We start from the raw sequence: 21,483 nt of genomic DNA, 5'->3' as shown, positions 1-21,483 counted from the left end.
GCTCAGAGAAGGGGATTAGGGCCAGAGCGGTGCAAGTTAAATTGTGCTGCAAATAAAAAATGGGCGGATTGGTCTCCAGATCCAGAGGCTGGTACCACCTTCCTTTCTAAAATAAAATCTCTCTGGCATGAAGTCACCGCCTATTTCACATCCGGTTTGCCCTGGGACGTATTACTACTGTCTTGGTAAAGAAAAATCTTTTGTTGTATAGCTGCAGATTGGAATATTGGGAAGCAAATTCGGGTGTGAAATCTTCAGCAAAGGAGCACGCAGAGTCCATGATGGCTCAGCCCGCTCAGACCGAGTGAGTGAGCGGCGGAGCGAGGACGCCCCTCCGCTGCCGGCGCGCCCGGACTCGCGGACTCGCGCCGGCTCCCAGCTCTCCACGATTTTCTCTCGCAGACTTTTCCCGGGTCTGGAGCGATCCTGTGCCCAGAGGGGGCCCGAGGTAAGTGCGGCTCCGGACCGCAGCACGCAGAGCTTTGAACGTGCCTTTTCCTTGCTGGAGAGAGAAGGAGGGAACAGGACAAGAACCTGATCACATAGCAGGTAGACACAACGAATGTTTTTCTTTCAGGGTTAAAACCGCAGCGGTTTAGGAGCATTATCGTCATCATTATTATTTTCTCCGTCTTTCTTTTCTTTCCTTTGGCAGGCAGACTTGAATGTATTTCGCGGGGTGGGTGGTGACATGTTGTTTTGGTCTTTTTTTTTTTTTTTTTGGCAAAAGGGAGCTGAGGTGAAGTGGGGAGGGGCGTTGTGGGGGCATCCTCTAAAGTTAAGACGCTGGCATAGAAAACCTGTCTCAACGTTGCATATCTTAGGGAAGGCGCTCTCCTTCTGGCTGCAAAAAAAAAAAAAAAAAAGCCTCTTTTCTCCTTTCCGGTGGACGCTGCTGAAATGCCCTCTGGTGTAGGGGTCTCTCCCATTCTGAACACGAAAAAACTCAAGTTCTCATTTGATGTGGGTGGCATGGGATATGGGTGTTTGGAGTGTGTGTTTGATGAGGCGAGGTTGAAGGTGGAAAGGGTTAGGAGACAGCTTAGCGTTTCTCTTAAACTATTATGTTTATATTTGCAAGAAACTTTCTTACTCAACAACTCAAGTGCCATGATAGGTTTGTTTTCCTCTTTTTAAAATGTCAGAGGAGGACAGAAAGCAATGGTATCTTGCTTTGGGGTTTTGTTCTGTTTCATTTATTCCTTCGGGAATTACCCTTGTTTTATAAAGATCAACAAATATTAATAGGGTAGGGGAAGTTTTTTTCCTTCATAACAGATGTTTAATATTAATAAGAGATTAATATAATTATGCAATTTAGACGTAATATTTTAACATGAAGATATTTATCCAATATTCATTGTCCTATTAAACTCTTCTATGTTAAAAGCAGTCACTAGTTCAGGGAAAAACTATGAATCTCACAGTTTTTATCTCTAGATCTAGACCGTCCACTCTAAGCACCTTAATTATGTTTCATTGCTTACACTGCCATTTGGAATGATTTTTACTGATATAAATGATCCCAGAGAGTGCGGAAAGCATTTGTGTAGATGTATTTAAAGGCATACCACATTAAACTATAGAGTGTCTCATGAAAAAGATGCTTTAAAAGACTTGTAATCCATTAATCACTGACCCTCCTGAGGGATTCAGGGAAGGGCTAACAAATTTTACCTTGAACATTTTGATAACTGAAATCAATTATAGCACATTCAAGTAAAGTATTACCATATCTTCTCCTTCTCCAGGTAGTACGCTTATTTTTAAAAACTAACTGCACAAATAGATTATAATTTTAGAAATTCTCTAAGCTTTCCAGACTCCTCCATTCCTCCAGCATCCCACTACCAAGTCTAAATTCAGCAATCAGACGGTGATTGATTGCACTTTACCTAAGAGGGAAAAAAAGATTCCCTTATTCATGCAAAGCAAAGCACTCCAGTTTCCATCTGTTTGAGATGAAACATTTTCTAGCAGCAACCCAGCAGAATCCAAGAGGGCTTAAAAGATATGTGTAGGCATGTTTGTGTGCCTTTATGTGAGTGTGGTTTGTGTGTGAGAGACCAGCACATGGACTGACTACAAAGTGTGTCCTTTAGCCCCACAGAAGCATTAGTGAGCATATTTAACAAGGCAATCACAGGCAGAGAATTACAAGCATGACTTCAGGATTCAACAGTGTATCTCATGATTTTTTTTAAAGATAAATAGCAGTTGCTTCTGAAATCAAGGTGTATCCAGAACCCCAAGATGAAATCAGTCATCAAAGCATAATAACCTACCCCGTCAAAGCCCCTAGATACGCTCTCTCTGTTGTAGACACCAGCTGAAGATTTTTAATGCACAGTGCAGTTGTGGGAACTCAAATCAGAAAGGTCAAATTTATCAGATGATAAACAAGAGGAGAGTAATTCAAACTATACTGGAAATATAAAGCCTAGAGAAGAAAGCAACTCACAATTTTATGTTGAGCAATATTATCACCTGAGAGCATTTCAACTTGTATTCTTTTACAGGAGAAATTAAGACACTTATATTTCTGAATGGAGAAATGGAAGGGAAAGTGGAGAATGGATGGTCCAGGTTTCCATTGCTTCCAATGAGGTGTCATATCCCAGTGAGGTCATTTCCTGACTTCAAAGCATTTATCTGAACTGCCTCAGTCAGCCCTAGTGGTTATAACCTGATGTTTCTTGCAACAGACATTGATCTCTACTTGTTCTACTTTTCAGCTGCACAAGCCCGCAATGAAGAAAAGTCCGGGTCTCTCTGACTACCTTTGGGTCTGGACCCTCTTTCTGAGCACATTGACTGGAAGAAGGTGGGGACCCTTTATTTTAAATCTGCATGAGAATTTCTGTAACTTTTCATTTATTCTTTCAGAGTGAAGAAAATTAACCTTGGATAAATTCATGACTAAGGGAATTAAAAACACTTAAATGCAATAAAATTCCAGCTAATAAAGTAGAACAGTATGAAAAAATAATCATCTTATTTGCATGTTAGTTAGAATACACTTAACACTCTTTTGTTGAGGAGTGTGTTAATTCACCATTTAATTCTTAAATTGAACTTTTCACTGCTCAGTTGTAACTGAACAAAACATGGGGTTTCCTAATTCATAAAAAAAGTTACCCCAATTAATATCTGCATACTATGTAAGTTGATTTTCCAACAAGAAAATTTCTAACTAGTTGCAAAGATTGTAGAGGAACTTCTGACTATGTGCAAGTAGAAACTTTAGAATAATATTTTTAATTTGAATGTTATAATTTTTTTTATGAATGCATGTGCATTTTGTTTTGAAACTATTACTTATATAATCGAAGTAGAGTATACTAGACACATTTAAGAACGGTAGATAAAACTGAACTTTTCTATTTGTTTATTGTGGAGACAAGTTATGAGAAAAATGTAATAATATGATTAACTGTATTCAAAATATTAGCTAATGATCCCATCAAGAATATAGATACATTATAATAGCAAAGATATAAATGACCAAATATTTCAGATCCTCCTTTATCTGCTTTTATATTTCTAGCATAATGTATTCCTGTGGCCAAAGTCTTAGCCATACTATAAAAATCTAAGTTTCTCCATAATGTAACGAAAAGTGAACCGTTACAAGTTAAGGCAGAGAGATGGAATAGTCTGGAAATATATGGATTTAGGAGGATTTTTTCCAATTGAGAAGTTGTCCATTTTTAATGTTTGTTACTGTGCATGGTAAATAATGACTGCCAGATGAATAGGAAATGCATTATTGTCAGATACTCTTAATCTGAGTATAAGGTTCCTCACTGCTTTTGAAAAATTATATGAAGTGTTACTATTGTGATGACCTGTAGATGGAGTTAGTGCACAGTGTTTTATTATATAGTGGCTCATACGGAATCAAAATCAAGTACTGTAACTGACATTTCTCTACAAATTATAAATTATATATTCAGTTTAGGAGACATTACATTGGCACGAGTGTTTAATAGCAAATAAATAATCTTGATCTTTATCTTAGGCTTATTCTCTGACAATTACATAGTAAATGAGAATTAAAGATGAAGCATAACCTGATTAAGAAAATCACATAAAAGAATGATTATCATTACAGTTGGCAGAACAGAAATGGTTTGCTGGGAGGGAGGGAAAAGACTCTTTTGGCATTTGTATTCCAATGCAAACAATTGGTAAGAACAACATTTATAAAATAAAACCAGGAGGAGAAAAACCTTTCCTGAATTTGACATATGCTATAAAAACAAAGGAAATGCAGGTAAAGGTAATAGACCACTCCATTTTGGGGAAATCATATTAGCAATCTAATATGCTCTGTCATGTCACTTCATCGCATAATTTCCCCCCTTCTTATTTTAGTGCTTCTTCCTTAGAATACTTGATCAGGCCCTATTCACAACTCAAAGTGTGCTAGCATTTCTTTTCTACCTTTATCAAGATGACCTTCTAGTATCCTTGAAAGATGCATGCATGGCAGTAGGTTTTGTGACAATGAGTTTTTAAAAATAATTGCCTTCAGAAAACTATTTCTGCTTTACTGCTGTCATTGGCTAGTGAGGCATCCGAGAAGACACAAAGCTTGTTGAAAATTTGATTTCAGAAACCAGGAAGATCTTTAATTTTGCCAAAAGAAAGTAAACCCTCAATCTACATGGTATTAATGTTGAATTTATGATACTGTAAAATTGTTTCAAAGAGGTACATTTAATGTATTTCATATTCATGAATAGATTTTGGTTATAATAGCTTATTCAAATTTTATCAGAAAAGTTTTGTATTTTACCAATTTAACATTAATTACCTAAACAATAGTGTTTGTTTTGTAATTGATACTTGATTATATTTCTTGCTTTTGTCAAATAAGTGAATCTTGGTTTCAACTGTCACTATTTTTCTTAGATTAATCAGTAATATAAACACACAAGTGAGAAGCCAAAAGCATCTTACGTAGAAAGTATGAGAGTGATATTTTTGTGTCAGTTTTTTAGTTTACATTCTATATTCATTTTTTTCTCAAGGTCAGAGCTATCAATGAAATGTATCAGTAAGTGTGATCTATCCTAAAATAGAAGACTGTTCTCCGAAAGGATTTTGGAAGTGTCATATTAATCATTACATAAAATACAACTTAAGGAGCATGGATAATAATGTGATTGATATGATAAATATACAATATTTGAACTGTAGTTATTACATGATCAAAATTCAAAGACTAGTAATGATAAGGGATTAAAAACTAGATATTCACATAGAATTAAACAGAAATAATTACTGTGATATAAAAGAATGAAATTAATGTTTTAGACTAAAAGTTAAAGAAAACTGGATTCTAGTTCAAACTCTGCTCACAAATAGCTGTGCTTTCTTAAAACAGTAATCCTGCATTACTGCTTAGTAAAACCATAAATTAAGAATATTGGACATTACCTTTTCCAAGGTATATTTTACTTCTAAGACCAACAAGGACAAAAATTCAATTAATTAGAGGTTTGAATAGACAAATTACAAAAAGTATTGGTCTATTGGTTCATAAACCCTAATGGAAATAAAAATTACACACTGATATGAACAAATAATTATCATAAGTAACAAGTTGTATCTGTTTTTCTCATTTAAACACCTGAAAGAACATCAAAAACCACAAAAGAAACATAGGAAGTGAACGACGGGAGGGATGTTGGTAGATGCAATTTTAGGATTATGTTACATATTAAATGAATATATTTTGGTAGCTCATAAATACATTTTTTTAATTTGGGAAGAAGTTTCCCAGATTTCAGTTTTTCAGTAGTGTGCATTAATGTTCTTGCTTGCCCAAAGAAAACATGCATTACAACTTTGTACACACACTGAGAATTATAAATGTAAAGAGACAACTCATGTCGTGAAATTTTCCTTCCATAGTTAGAAATATTAGAACATAAAGCATATCATCTATGAGAACAAATATAAGAAAATGTTAAGAATTAAGCTATGATTTTTTTTTTTTTACTTTACCAGAAGGAATTTTCAAATTCAGATTCAATAGAAAGGAAGTTGAAAAAATTGTGGAAGGCTTTATTTGGAAAAAGGTTTTAGTTGATTTGTATAATTTAGCTATTGCCTATGATATTTCAGCTATGGACAACCCTCATTACAAGATGAACTTAAAGACAACACCACTGTCTTCACCAGGATTTTGGACCGACTCCTAGATGGTTATGACAATCGCCTGAGACCGGGATTAGGAGGTGAGTAGCATTATTGTGTTTTATTTTAGAGAACAATATTAAGCCTTTACTATTAAAGCATTGCTTCCCTCTATATGGTAAAGTAAGAAGAATGACAGCATGTAGTGTAATGACTCATCCTATTTTCAATAGATTGCCCAATGTTAATTCAATTTTCCATGGTCATCCCATGCACATACCCAAACGTGATAAAAGGCAATTCAAACTTCTCATAATGTCATGAAAGTAATGTTACATTTACTTGACATTCATAATCGTTTGCAAGTATGATTTGATTTTACAGGGGAGAAAGGAGGGTAATATTGTCCCTTCCAGCCCAAAGACTGCAGTGCTATTTCATTCCACATTGCTTTGTTTGTATTGGATTCAATTAGAACGTCTCTGAATCTGTTGCTGTAAACATTTCTTGTGGAATATTACAGACTGATCCACTATTTTGTGTTAGATTAACCCCATCTCTGGGATGAAAGGTGAATGAGATAGATGGTAGTATTTTTATCTCCCTGCATTTAAACTTAAACTGTAATTTTCTATATGTATTTTTCTTTGTATACCAGTTAATTGGTTTACTAACCAATTTCTACTCAGGAAGAAGATAGCACTTAATAATACAATATTTATAACAAAAAAAGCAAATAGGACAAGACATTACACACTTATAGCCTTTGAACAAGTTAACCAACCTATCTCATTTAGTTAAGCAAAGAATAATGAAGTAAAAACAAAATATTGATCTCAGAGTAAAACAAATGTGGCAAAGACATGAATTATTGTTCAAAGTCACATAAGAAACTAAGGTTAGAATCTATGACTCCCACCTATAACTTAACTATAATGCTGTACTTTCTCCAGAGCATTTGTTGAAACTATTTAATTAGCAATATTTAAATTACTATGAAATGGCAGTTTTAAGAAATTCATATCTTCTCCATCTAGACAGAAAAGATATGCAAAGAATAAGAAGCTAACTAATTCAGTTTGTGATTTACAAACAAAATGGTAACATGGATTTAGAATCTTTGTTTTAATACTTTAGGTAGTGTGATCACAGGGGTATGGGTTGTAGGTCTGCTTTGAGGCTGCCAAATGCCATTAGTGTCTCAGAGGTTTAAGGGAAACTCCTTTGTCAAAGGCACAATTCAGAAATATGTCAAAGGTCTTACCAGGTGTCCTTTCCTATCAGTCTCAAGCATTCATTCTAGGACATGCTATACAAATTCCTCCAGGTTTGTTGTATTCCACTTGATTTCCCCTTACTAAGTTCTTTGAAAAAGTATTAAGGAATAAAATGTATCTATCACAAAATAGAGTGAATAAATGCGTGTGCGCCGTATTAATATAAAATCTGTGTATATCTAAACATCTAAAGCGGTCTTAGGAAAATTGTTCTTAGTTTATAAAAGTTGAAATAAATTGCAAAGACTGCAGGTAGCGGAGGAACGGACAAAAACAAAGTCAGAATAGTGATAATAACTTTTACGAATGGGCATGCATCTGATTTCTTTACTTATTCATCTTCCTTCTCCACAACAATCCATAGAAAATCTGCAGAATTTTATAATATATCTAGAAAATCTTATCTTCATTCTAATTTAGGAAATTGCGTTTAATACTTTAACTTGTGAATATGAGTATCCTCTTTTAAGTTCTGTGCATAGTTTTAAATTTGTTAAACAATTTTACACACACACATATACACACACACCTTTAATAATCAGCTATGTGGTCATATTGTTATTTGGAGTACAGATAACACACACATGACTGCTCATTTAAATTTAATTATGTATAATAACTTTAATAAATGTGTATGTTAATTCTTTAATCAAATATAGTGTAAGCAGGAAGCATTTCACCTACTCCTTATATGCATTCCTAAGTCTTGGAGAGCCACAAACCCCGAAGATATATAATACAGACTCAGAATGAGTTTTGAAAAGCTACTCTTTCAAGACTCAAGATAATAGTGAATTTATTATACAGAAACAACTACATTAATTCAGGCAGCAATTTTCACGGAATCTAACATATTATCTACTTAACCCCCTCAGAATAACAAAAATAGCTATGTAAAGAACAGAGCAGTGGTAGGCTAATATAGATAAGATAAATTATTTTTAATTGAAGAGAATACAATGTCCTGTACCATAGTAGAGGATTCAAGGGCTCAGGAAAAAGTTTTAAAATGGGCCTGCTTTATTCTTTTTAAAAAGGATTTTCTGATATTTGTGATTTCTGGAAATGGTGATTTTGAGGTTATGATACACATGAAAACAAGTTTAAAGGTAGCCTAAATAATTTCCTCTATTTCTATTTTATGTGTCATCCTAGAACATACTGCAATTAAATCTGATGGATTTGAGATTTATGAAAAAGTGTTAATACTAACTTAATTTTTGTCATTTTTGGAGTGCCTTTTCAGTTTTAAGGGATATAATGGGATGTGTTTATTACCCTATCTCCAGAGTCATTTACATGTTTAAGTACATTTTGAGACTGTTTATCTGTCTTTAGAAAAATACAGCCTTAAATATTAAGCACAGTTTTTAGATATTTTATAAACATAATCGCTACAGAATTAGGGAAAAAATGATAACATCATGCATGATATTTGGAAGCTATAAATTGAAATTATCTATTACATACATTTCTACAGAATTATTTAATTTTATGTCTTTACCATATATTTCTGGTAAGCTAAGTTTAACATGTATTCTAGTAGCTCTCCATTATAAAAATCAATTTTTTACATGATTCATTTGCTTTTCAATGCAAAAACTATGTAGAGGAAGTACTTGAAAGATTATCATTAGCTTATAAAAGGAGTAAAAATTTCCTCATAGTAGGTTCATGATCACAGCTGGAATAATCTTTTCTTGCAAGAGAAAGGTGCCCACTGTCTTCTTTATTATGATAAAAAGTCTGGTTTTATAAAAATAACAACATTGTGCAGAAGGGAGAGATATTTTATTCTGAATGTCTTGATAAAATATAGAAATGTGATAAGCTAAGACTTGAGACTAATGTAAGAAACTCTAGTACGTGCAGTTTCATCATGACCTGTTTTTAGAAACACACACAGCATCTAAAGGTGTAACATTACTCTTTGGAAATGTACACCCTAGATCCAAAAATTAAGAAACAAATATATAACATGGTTCATCCAGATGATAGGAGGTTGCAATTATTGTAATACTGTTTAAAAAAGACTATCTTTTCAGGGTCAAGAACAATCCTTAGGGGAGGAAAAAAAAATTAAGGACAGCATAAAAAATGATATCCTGGAAGGCTATCTCAATTTAAAAAAGAAAACACTAAAAAGGATAGTGTGTGGAATTCTAGTAATATCCTCTACTCAGGGACATAAAGAGAAAAACATTTGGCAAATTCACATTTTAAGTACAAAATTAAGGAAGGAAGCTTTAAATGGACTTGAATTGAAATAGTCTGTAGCCAGAAAATACAAATCAAAATTGTCAGTGATTGTTGAGTTCATTCTCATCTAATATTGCTTTCTTTGAGGGCAAGGTGTAGAGGGCTCCTTCTTCCTTGCAACCAGGGACCGAAGAATATTTTTGAAAGGCTCTTGCCTAAAGCATGGTTACCACAGAAGAATGAAATGGTTGAGGAAGAAGAGGAGGTAAAATCCAGAAAAGGAAAAAGGCGAGATAAAAAAGGAAAGGTTAGAGCAGAAAGGAGAGCAAGAGGGTATTGAAAGAGGGTATTGAAAATAAGGAGAAAGAATAGAGAAAAGTGAGAGAGCTGGAGAAGGCAGAAGAGAACAACTAGAGAAACTGGTACAGGAGAGGCATCTGTGTTACGAGGCTGGCGAGGCGAAGGTGTTCCTTGATTCATCAAGATTCCTCTTTTCATTTAAAATCAAGATCAAACCAAACACCTTCTGAGGAAATCTGTTTTCTCAAGGTTTCTCCTTATTGGCTGTGAATCTAAAACTAAAGAAGCCTAAATTTTCTTGAACTTTCTAAAAAATTAAATGATGCTCCCCCCCCTCCTCCCGCCGCCCGCCGCCCAAATTACACCTATCTGGGTAAAATTTCAGCCACCATCGCATTGGCTTTCCCTGCACTCTAGGAGTAGGGGTAAGAACAATCCAGAAACAAAGATCCAAAACTGCATTCTGAAGAAAGTTTTCAGGGTTTTAATGAGAAGCATTGTCCTTCCAGTAACTTCTTTCCCGCCCTCTCTGCCCCACCGTTTAGACAGGCTGCATCTCTCTGTGCAGTGAAAGAGTACCATGTGTACTCATCATGTGACAAACCCAGATGATGGGAGAAGTAAATAGGTAGGTAGGGATGTAGGTAGAGAACTGACTTTATTCCTGATGTTGTTTAATCACTGAGTCGTGTCTGACTCTTTTGCAACCCCATGGGCTGTCCATGGAATTTTCCAGGTGAGAATACTGAAGTGGGTTGCCATTTTCCACTCGAGGAGATCTTCCTGACCTAGGAATCAAACCTGAGGCTCCTGCCACATCTCCTGCACTACAGCGGGTTCTTTACCACTGAGCCACTGGCGAAGCTGCTTATTTATTCCTACTATAAACTTAACATATTTAGTTAAGATTTTCTTCTTTTTCCTGTGTTACAGAATTGGTTTGTTGCTGTTGTTTTAGATTTTACTTAATTGAAGCCATTAGTTAGAGGAGTATTTATAACTGGAATATAGCTGGGATTTTCTCTCAAGGTATTTGAGCACTGACGTACTATCTGAAAACAATCTATGCCTCAAAGCATACTCCTTATCATCTTGATTTTCCCAATTTTTGATTTCTTACGCCTGTATGAGACTGCTTTAGCCTAATTATTGCAAGAGATAATAAGTTTTAAGATAATAAGTATCTCCCACCAGGCAAGGAGACTGCACTGGATATGAGTGCTGCTGGCAAAGTGGTATTGGCTCCTTGGGGAAATAACTTGGCCTCTTGGGTTAAGTTTCCTTGTGTCAAAATAATGCAAGGTGGAATGATAAAGAGTGCTTTAAGGGGGAAAAAAAGTCAGATTAACTTCTGTGAAATTTTGTGCAACTTTATAAACTTTAGGTAACTAGACTTTATCTCAAGATGAAATTTGATATTCATTTTATCTTTTTTATGTTTTTATATGCTGTGTGATGTTGAAATCAGAGGCAACCGTTTTATCCATGTTCACCTAACTTAAAGTACACATTTTGTATTTATATTAAAAAGCCAGAATTTCAAAAATTTAGAGGACAAGATATTATGTCACAATATATTCACTTTCAAAAAAAAAAAATCCTAAATTACTGACAGTACCCCCAAAACAATTTAAAACATTAGACTTCTCCAATATTTGTTATTACTCTTGATATATTTACTTTACCAATTAATAGTTTTTATTAACTTTTGAAATTCCACTCTAGAATTCTTTTCGAATTTGCTATAGCTTTTTCTGGTGCTTTTAATGCAAGGTGTGGAGCAGATGCTCAGACTTTGGCTTAATGCAGTTTATTTCCACTGAAATACTATATCTAAACAGTCCATAATTCAATTGAATTTTAGAGGAAAAGCAGTTACCAAAGACACAAGAAGAACTGTTAAAGTGAACAGAGAACACCTTTTAACCTTTACTGGCTGAGAGATCCAGTCAGCTCATGAAGCCAGCTTGTCTAATGAATCCAAATGAGATGCCCAGACGAATGTTTTAGCCTGTTTAAAAACTACCTGCTTCCATTTTTCCTTTTTGTGTATAGATCATTGTGCCAAGCACTTCCTAAGATAAAATGTAGGCTCTGAGACTATGGTCAGATTATAAAGGCTAAATTATTAGTAAACAGCTACAGTTTATATTTTGTGCAGTTACTTTTGACCTTTCTATATACTTAACAATTTCTTTCTTGATACTAGAACCAATGTGAACTATTAAATATATATATATGTGTGTGTGTGTATAAATATATTCTTTAGATGGTCGGTGTTTTACAGCCTGAACTTGAGTTCTTAATTTGAAAAATCGTGTTTGTAGTGTTTCTGAGTTAAGAATCTTCTTGTTCATAGTCACGGACTCTGCCATTTTGAAAAACTTGAAACTGAGTCCTAAGTGGATGGCACATCCCTCCAAGATTATTATCTTCATATAATTAAAATTCTGTAATGGGAACATAAAGTATGATGCCTCAAAGCTATTGCATATTAGGCAATTTTGATCAAGACTTATACATACTGAAAGAAACCCATTTCTCCAATACCGCAATCACATCCTTTTCTAAAGCTTTGCCCTCTCCCAATAGAAATGCCATGATATAAGGAGTTAAGGAGGGATATTGTCAGTGGGAGGAGAGATGAATGTCTGCTGTAATATGCTTTACCTTTTTTCCCTGGGAGATGCTTATATCATCTGAGTTCTGGAAATCTGAAAACACAAGGACCAGGTATTGGCTAGACATTTCAAAATGTGATTTTCGACTCCATATCCAGATTTAGCAGTTGCATCAACTCTAAGTTGCTCTACATTAGCAGGTAGGGGAAAATGGTAAAGAGTTAAGGGAATGGAAATGAAGGATAAGGAGCATAAACTCTGCTCCAGGCAGATTGGCAGGGAGCTGAAACATTGTTTAATGCTGCTGCCGCTGCAAAGTCGCTTCAGTTGTGTACGAACCTGTGTGACCCCATAGACAGCAGGAGTATAAATTGATAGTTATGTAGTGAGCTCAAGATATTTTCAATTTCTAAACAGGACCATCCTCAAGTGGGGTTTTAAGAAATACTTTATTATAATGACTAATGCTAGCCAATTTAGACACATAGTGACTGCCTCTGTGAATTAATAGCAGCAAAGTAGCTTGAAGGAGGCAATAAACCTCATTCATAAGTTACAAGCAAACAGAACTGGGCCCAGTGAATATTATTCTAAGTTCCTTAGTAGATCGCATTTCCATTGAAAATATGGCCAGTGCCATATTAAACAAATTGTTGTAATAGGAATCCCTAACAAAATACCACCTACAATTCTTCACTATTGATTCCCTCTTCCATTTTTTAAAAAAATTAGTCACTCTTACAATCCACTCTTTACGAAGTGTCAGTTGTCTTCTTAAACCACAAGTAACATTATTTCACTTCATTACCCCAAAGCTTCTTGTTACATTAGAACAAAAGTCACCTGCTTCTATGAAGAGCTCTTTAAGTGTGGACCCTCTTACATCTAGAGTGTCATCTTATACCATGATCATCAGCATCACCAAGTTCCAGATGTATGGACTTTCTTAAACAAAGAGCATTTATTCTCTTTGCTTTATTCTTTCTTTTATGCTTTAGATCTTTGCTTTATTCTTTCCTCTCCTTGAAATGTCTTTGCCTGGATCTGTTCATCCTTGAATTTTTCTCACCTTCTAGGTCACAAGTCAAATGCCATCTCTTCTTTCAGAGCACTTATAATGATCTGACGTTAACTAGTGTAATTCGTGCTATATGCTTATACACAACTTTGTATATAATTCTATCTACCTACCTGTTTACCTATCTATGTTTCTAACCTATTTACCAAAAATATGTGTTACCTAAGACTATTTGAAATGCTGCTAAAAAACAGGAACAATTGCACTTTTGTTAACCAGTGTATTACTGTTATCTAGAAAAGTGCCTTCCTAGCACATAGAAAACTCTCAGTAAACATTTGTTGACTAAATTAATGCACCCAGAAAATACATCTATTTGACTGTCACTCCAATAGAATGGAGTTGACTGTGCAGGTATTATTTCTTCACTGAAGAAGTAATAAAATAATTTAAGAGACATTAAAGGATTGTCCTAAAATCACATAGCTTGTTCTCTAGGAAAATCCAAGTAAAAATCCAAATGTTTTGACTCTTAATCCAATGTGCTTACTACTTACTATACTACACTGCTTTTCTGATTTTTGCCTCAAGCACTAATCATCTTTTTGAATTATCACTTCAAAACATCTGTTACTTCAATACTTATCAGCAGGATATCAGCATTGTAGGAAATCCCTAGTAAAAACAGATCTACTGCTGTCTAGCTGTTACAGAGGTTATAATATTGTATGTGCATATGTGTATGCATATGTGTGTGTTTGTGAATACATGTGTGTGCACATATATGTAATATAAATAATGTGTATATGTTGTATGTGAAACATGTTTGAAGGGTGTGCTTGTTTAAAGAATGATTTTAATCATCACAAACTTAATTTGCATTGATGTACTGTCTTAGATATCCTTAATCACTGTAATAATAACCACCATCATAATTCCATTTTACATAACTCTATTCCATCTTTCGGAGAAAGCAATGGCAAGCCACTCCAGTACTCTTGCCTAGAAAATCCCATGAATGGAGAAGCCTGGTAGGCTGCAGTCCAGTCCGTGGGGTCGCTAAGGGTCGGACATGACTGAGTGACTTCACTTTCACTTTTCACTTTCACACATTGGAGAAGGAAATGGCAACCCACTCCAGTGTTCTTGCCTGGAGAATCCCAGGGACGGGGGAGCCTGGTGGGCTTCTGTTTGTGGGGTCACACAGAGTCGGACACAACTGGAGTGACTTAGCAGCAGCAGTATTCCATCTTTATCCTTTGAAAACTTGAACATGTGTATACAGTTATACTAATTCTGAAGAATCTGTTGATTATTTTACACTGGACAGAGGATTATTGTGACAAAAATACTGGATTGGAAAAAAAAATTACTTGCTGATTAATCTAGTCTCTGAACATTTCTTCCAACCAAGTTATTTTAATTGATTTCCACTTGCAGACAGTTTCCTCGTTACATCAGAGGCTCATTCATGTATGACTTTGGTTAGGTGTGTAATCTTCCTAGCTAAACTTCATTAGAAGTTCCTGCCTCATGTTGTATGCTCTCAAATAGAATATTTCAAAGCATAAAATTCTTTAGTTTTCCCATATGATCCATAGAAAGGCCTTGAATACTTTCTTGATATTTCTAATAACTTCAGAGTCTAATGCTAAGTCTAATAAAGTCTGGTATAAAAGCATGTGATTTAAATTCTATTGTTCCTTAAACAATAAATTTTATATATATGTATAAATGTAAAATTCTTGCTGAAGGGGAGGGGGAGGAGAAGACAAAATTTTTCTAGAGTTGGGAAAAAGAAGGTTCCTCACCAATTGCCTTAGCTCTCAGCCAAAACACATGAGTATGAGTGCATCTTCCATTTAAGCCTGGTTGATCTGAAGAGGACTGGATTTCAAACCACCATTACTTTGTCAATAAAGCAAGTTAACCATGGCACTATTTATAATTTGGCTGAAGTTCCTTCACAATGACCCTCTATCTTGAACCTTTGCACTCCAGATTATAAAATGTTTATCTTAAAGCAGAATGACTTCACATGCCACTTAAGGACTCCCTGGTGAGCTGAAGTGAAGGACGCTTTTCGTCAAAGGATCCTATTCTTTGCCACTGAAATTGTACTCAGCTGAGTGAGAATGTGGTTTGAGGATAATCATTAAGTATATATTTGAATAGAAAAAACTATGTAAGGGAATACATCAAGATATTAACAGTGAATTTATGTGGATGGTGATATTTCAGGGAATTTAAATTTTTAAAATATTTTTCTGAAGTGTCTCAACTTAAACTATGGACTTATATTTATTATTATTATTTTTTTGTAAATGACATAATATGTTATATTGGGCTTATGCTTACTCTAAAGCTTTTGTAATGTTTTAGAGTAGCATTCCCAAGTGAATTTCGGAAACACAGGGGTAGATGACATTGACCACGTTAATTTAAAACATGGTTTCTTAGGGAAATGAGCATGATAATGTCCAAGATATATCTTTCAGCAGCATACATAATAAGCAGTTTGAAAGCAATGGTAACTTCTTTTTTCACTATATATTCACTGATGACAAATAAAAGAAAACTACCTGAACATGTGACAAGGGAGCTATATTAGAAGGGAAAGTATAGAAAGTGAGTCTTCTGATTATCTTGTTTTCCCCAGGTTGCAGATGGAATCATCTGCTAACAATCTAAAAAGAGCAGACAGAAATATTCTGTATAATTGGCAAGTTCACTTCTTCAGAGCATTTTATGATAGACAGAACAGAGTTTTAGAAAAATTTTCTTGGTGTATAGTTGATTTATAATGTTGTGTTAGTTTCCGACATACAGCAAAATGAATCAGTTGTGCATAGACATATACCATTCTTTTTTAGATTATTTTCTCATATAGGCCATTACAGACTATTGAGTAGAGTTCCCTATACGATACTTTTCAGTTATCTTATTAGTTATCTATTTTAACATATAGTGTGTATATGTCAATCCCAATCTCCCAATTCAGCCCATACCTCTTTACCCTCTGGTAACCATGTGTGTTTTCTACATCTGTAACTTTATTTCTGTTTTGTAGATCAGTTCATTTGTATTCTTTTTGTAGATTCCAATATAAGTGGTATCATATGATATTTGTCTTTCTCTGACTTCACTTAGCGTGATGATTCCTGGCTCCATCCATGTTGCTGTGAATGGCATTATTTTGTTCTTTCTATAGCTAATATTCCATTGTATATACGTACCACTTGTTTTCTATCCATTCTTCTGTTGATGGACAATTAGGTGGCTTCCATGTTCTGCCTATTGTACATAGTGCTACAGTGAATATTGGGGTGCATATATCTTTTCAAATTATGATTTTCTCCGGATATATGCCCAAGAGTTGGATTGCTGTATCATATGGTATCCCTTTTTTAGTTTTTTACAGAATATCCATACTGTTCTCCATAGTGGCTGTACTAATTTATGTTCCCACCAACAGTGTAGGAGGGTTCCCTTTTCTCCACATCCTCCTCAGCATTTAAGAAAAAAGCATATTGGTTGCCCCTAAAACATCTGGTAAGCCAAGTTTTGAAACGCTAGCTACCTCGGGGAGTATTTATTTTCTCCTCACACTCCCAAAATAGATAATACTGATAAAGGAGTCCAAAAGAATTGTCCCACGCCACGAAGCACTTGCAAGTGTAAAAACAGGGACACTTATTTCCCCAAGTAAGTGTGCATTTAACGATAGGTCCCTGCCATAAAAATTAAATGAAAGAAAAGACATAATCTTACTTCCATAAGTGTCACTCAAAGCCATAAGATATTCATCATAAACCTTATAGCTTGTAATCTTGAGAGAACGGAAATTCAACTTCAAGAACAAAATGAGTTGTTTTACTTGATCTAGAAAGGGAAATCTTGAAAGAGAAAGGACGAAAATGAGCTCAGTGAATAGATGAATTCCAGCTTTTGTGACAAGATAGCATGTTTTCATTGTGTTATGATTTTTAATTGAAAGTCATTCTAACATTCTAATAAGGTGTGAGCTCTTGCTGGACTCTTAAGAAATAACAGATATACAAATATGTATTTCCATATATGTATATATGGAAATAAAGTGTGCAGTAGGGAGAGAGATGTACGTATTGGGGAGTGACTGCTGGAAGAGGTGAGAAGAGGGACATGGTATGAGAGGCCAGTGGTTAATACATCTGTGACTTAGTGCTGACGGCTATTCTCTTAAGCTCCACAGTTACTGCAGGATGTTGGATGTTAAAGTTGAGGTTGGAAATGAGTTCTAAAAACACAACTCTATTCTCTTTGTCTCAAGTTATGTTCTTTATTTTGAAACATTGAACAGTAAACCCCACATAATTATTATGTCAGCAGGCTCATTTAAGCATTTTGGAGGCAATGAAATTTTGGGGGGTGGAGAACAAAACCTAAAAAATAATGGATTGCTTATGGAGGGGACTATCTCCACCTCAAAATTATTCTATCATTTGAGATACACATTATGTGTATAACATGACTTCCACGAGCCAAATTTATACTGAACATTTAACTTTTTACAAGTGAGTTGCTAGGGGATAAAATTTTTGATTTTCAAACGAATTCATTATTGCATGTATTGGGTCAACTTTTTAATATACTACACCAAAGATACAAATATCGTGATCAATGAAATGAATCGTTTAAAATACTGGACTGTAATTTCTCAGAGCTAAAGTTGAAAATTAAAAAGTCATCTTTTTCATTCTTACCTCTCAACGAAGGTTTCCTTTTATGCAAGCAACATTTAAAAAAAAACATATCTGTGTTGGGTTGTCACCAAACTACATACGTTTTATTGGTTGATATATATGCCTCAGAGCCACTAACATAAAATTACATTGAGCTTGAAATGGAATCTATTAAATGAACTTTCGCTGTACCATAATATGTGCTTCTTGTCCTCAAAATTGAAGGTACTTGCATAGGTTGTCAGATTTTTTTTCCCAGGGATTAATTTGGATAATCCACTTATGATTTAATGCCAGAAAGAAATCATTTATAAAACACACCCTTGAGTCCTTAAACAGTTAATAAAGCTTGCTACAGTACACTATATACGTCCCAAGAGTAGCCTAAATACCTGGAGAATCTGGCAAGCTGTATAAGAATAGTTAAGTTTAAATCATACCCATATGCTAGCATATTTCTTATTACAACATGAAATGGCTTGGTATCATTCAGGAAAGTGTGTCCATTCTTACAGAATCCATTAAGAATCATCTGACCTCTCCATAAAATCTGTCTCCCAGAGTGGCATATTTAGGCTCCCTTCTCCATTGAAAAATATTCACTGTGAAATTTCATGTGTAAGCAGTAAATTATCAGGACTACACAGTGGAGCAATTTTAGAAATAGCTAATCAAAGCCAATAAATTTCCCATTTGGGTGTGAGTATATGGTTGTGAGATCTAATAAGGGCTGTTGATAGACATTCACTGTCCCAATTTCCTGCTTCATCAGAGCGTGTAACTGAAGTGAAGACTGACATCTTCGTCACCAGTTTCGGACCCGTTTCAGACCATGATATGGTAAGTGACTCTGCAGTTTTGGTTTTCCTGGAGTATTTTCCAAATTTAACTTTTGAAAGGAAAAATATGGATTAGTTTTTTAGGAAGTAATTTGCAGTGCCCTGGCTATATCTTTGTGTTTCTCTGTGTGCATAGTAAGTAATATATCATATATATGTAATATATGTAGAGATAATATTTACATAATGGAAAATACCCATTTACTTTTCAGGCCAAGCCTGTTTATAGTTGTCAACCACTGCAGTCTTCTTTTGTTCCATCACTGAAATTATTCCTTTGCCTTGGTCTATGCTCTGTGATTCAAATAGTGTGAATTACCTTATATTTTAGTTAGGAGGACATATTGATTGAAGAATGTTCGCTTTCTGGAAGGCCAGGACTGTTATAGAATAGCTGTAAACACTGCAATTTCTGAATTATTTTTGGTTAAAAAGGAGAAATGTGTATAAAAGCTGAGCAAATACTTGACCAGAATTAGACCGAGAATGAAATAACACCTGTGGGAAAGGTTCAGCTTCACTGCAAAAGGCAATCATTAAATTATTACCAAGAGTAAAAATAAAATTAATACATACCTGTTCTCTCTTTTCCCAATCCAAATGAACATGATTTTCTCTTCTATATGATGGGGGTTGGTAAGTCTGTAGAGCTCTGCAGATATTATATAATATTTCTGAACTCTTGACAGCCAAACTCCTATAAAAGCAAAAAATCATAAAGAGGCCATGAGACACATCATTAAAATTATTTTGAAGATACATTAATTAAATACTATTTTTTGAAATATCTTTTTGTTTACACCGTCTTAAAAGTCTTCTGATTTCCTAATAGGTCAGATGATTCAGAAAAAATGTTAGAGAAAATAACAGTTTAGACCAGCATTTCCCAAAGTGTAGAAATTCACAAGGCACCCAGATTGGCAGGGTTAGAGCTCTGACCAGTCCCGAGGTAAGGTAAACTGTTGAACTGCATTTAATCTAGTGTGTTCCAATCGTATTTGCCCCAAACCCTTTTCTTCAGGTGATGCTTGTGGACATTCTGTGACTCAAACATTGGGAAATGCTGATTTAGGATAATTAGATTTTGTTGTTTTTGTTTAGTCTCTGAGTCATGCCCAACTCTCTTGCTACTCAATGGACTGTAGACCACCAGGCATCTCTGTCCATGGGATTTCCCAAGGAAGAATACTGGAGTAGATTGCCATTTCCTTCTCCAGGGGATCTTCCCAACCCAGGGATTGAACCCATGTCTCCAGTATTGACAAGTGGATTCTTTACCACTGAGCCACCAGTGAAGCCCCAGGATAATTAGATGCTTTACACCTAAGACAGGTCATGAATGTAACCTGTACAGGTTAGAGTCAGTGGAGCATAGAAGAGATAGCAGAGTGCTAGGTAAGAATACAAATTTCTGAACCAGAATGCCTGGGTTTATAATACCAGTCCTTTTACTAGATAAGAGTGTATCTGTCCTTGGGGAAATTACTTAATATGTCTCTGCCTCAGCTTATTCATGTGTGAAATGGGAGTAATAATACTAATATCTCATGCAGTTATCACAAGTATTAAATGAATTAATACATGAAAAGCACTTAAAAATCATTGGTGTATCCTAAGCACTCAATAAATGTTAACCACTATCACTATGTAAGAAAAAGAAATATTAAAGTTAGCCAAAATGGTGGATTTATTCCTCTGGTAATTCATTTTGCCATTGTGGTCAGTCTGTAGACCACTTTATTGAAATACTGTGCAATAAAATAATTTTTACAAACTTGATTGTGGCCTGAAAACTATTGTGATTCTCCCACATTGCGACTCAGTCTTCCCACAAAACTATTATTCTCTCATGCTACTTTTCTAATTAAGAAACTTTAATATATCCCAGTTCAGTTTAAGGTCAAATTTAAGCTCCTCTGCCTGTATCCCATGATAACCATACATGATTTTACCACTCGTCCTCACTTGTTCCCATGGACTATTTAGTGATTTGCATAAGTATTACTTTCTATGAGGCATACCCTTGGGGGCTAGAAATACTGACTCTAGGATTCAGTCTTGCTGAATTCAAATTCATCACTGACAGCAGAGTGACATTGGAGCAAATCAATCTTGTAAGGCTCAAAGCTTCTAAAGTGGATATATTATCATAGTTACCTATCCTTGTAAGACTTCAACAACAACAGCATCCTTGTAGGACTGTTAGGAATTTTAAATGAGATATATAAATAAGGGTCTATCGATAGTGCTCAATAAATAGTAATTATTATAATTTTTTTGTCTCTGAACCCCTTATGATGGCATGCACCCTTTGTAGAAATTTCCTCTAATCTCTATCCATTTAAATTTTGTATTTCTCCA

The 21,483-nt window shown here is 34.9% G+C and overlaps 1 protein-coding gene across 1 annotated transcript in view; it reads left to right on the top strand.

Moving 5' to 3' along the window:
- The first annotated feature begins 289 nt into the window (after positions 1–289).
- GABRA1 (gamma-aminobutyric acid type A receptor subunit alpha1) overlaps positions 290–21,483 on the top strand; it is a 52,842-nt gene continuing 31,648 nt past the window's right edge. Inside the window, exons 1-4 of the mRNA XM_055429706.2 lie at positions 290–448; positions 2,736–2,824; positions 6,136–6,248; positions 19,056–19,123. Of these exons, the coding sequence (XP_055285681.1) occupies positions 2,751–2,824; positions 6,136–6,248; positions 19,056–19,123 (255 nt within the window). The 5' untranslated portion in view covers positions 290–448; positions 2,736–2,750. The remainder of the gene's footprint in view (positions 449–2,735; positions 2,825–6,135; positions 6,249–19,055; positions 19,124–21,483) is intronic.

This window comes from Moschus berezovskii, chromosome 8 (assembly GCF_049115385.1).
Source record: "Moschus berezovskii isolate FMDL1 chromosome 8, NW_MosBer_1.0, whole genome shotgun sequence".
Classification (NCBI taxonomy): Eukaryota; Metazoa; Chordata; class Mammalia; order Artiodactyla; family Moschidae; genus Moschus; species Moschus berezovskii.
Note: the sequence above shows the minus strand (reverse complement) of the source record. Positions and strands in the feature narration are given on the sequence as shown.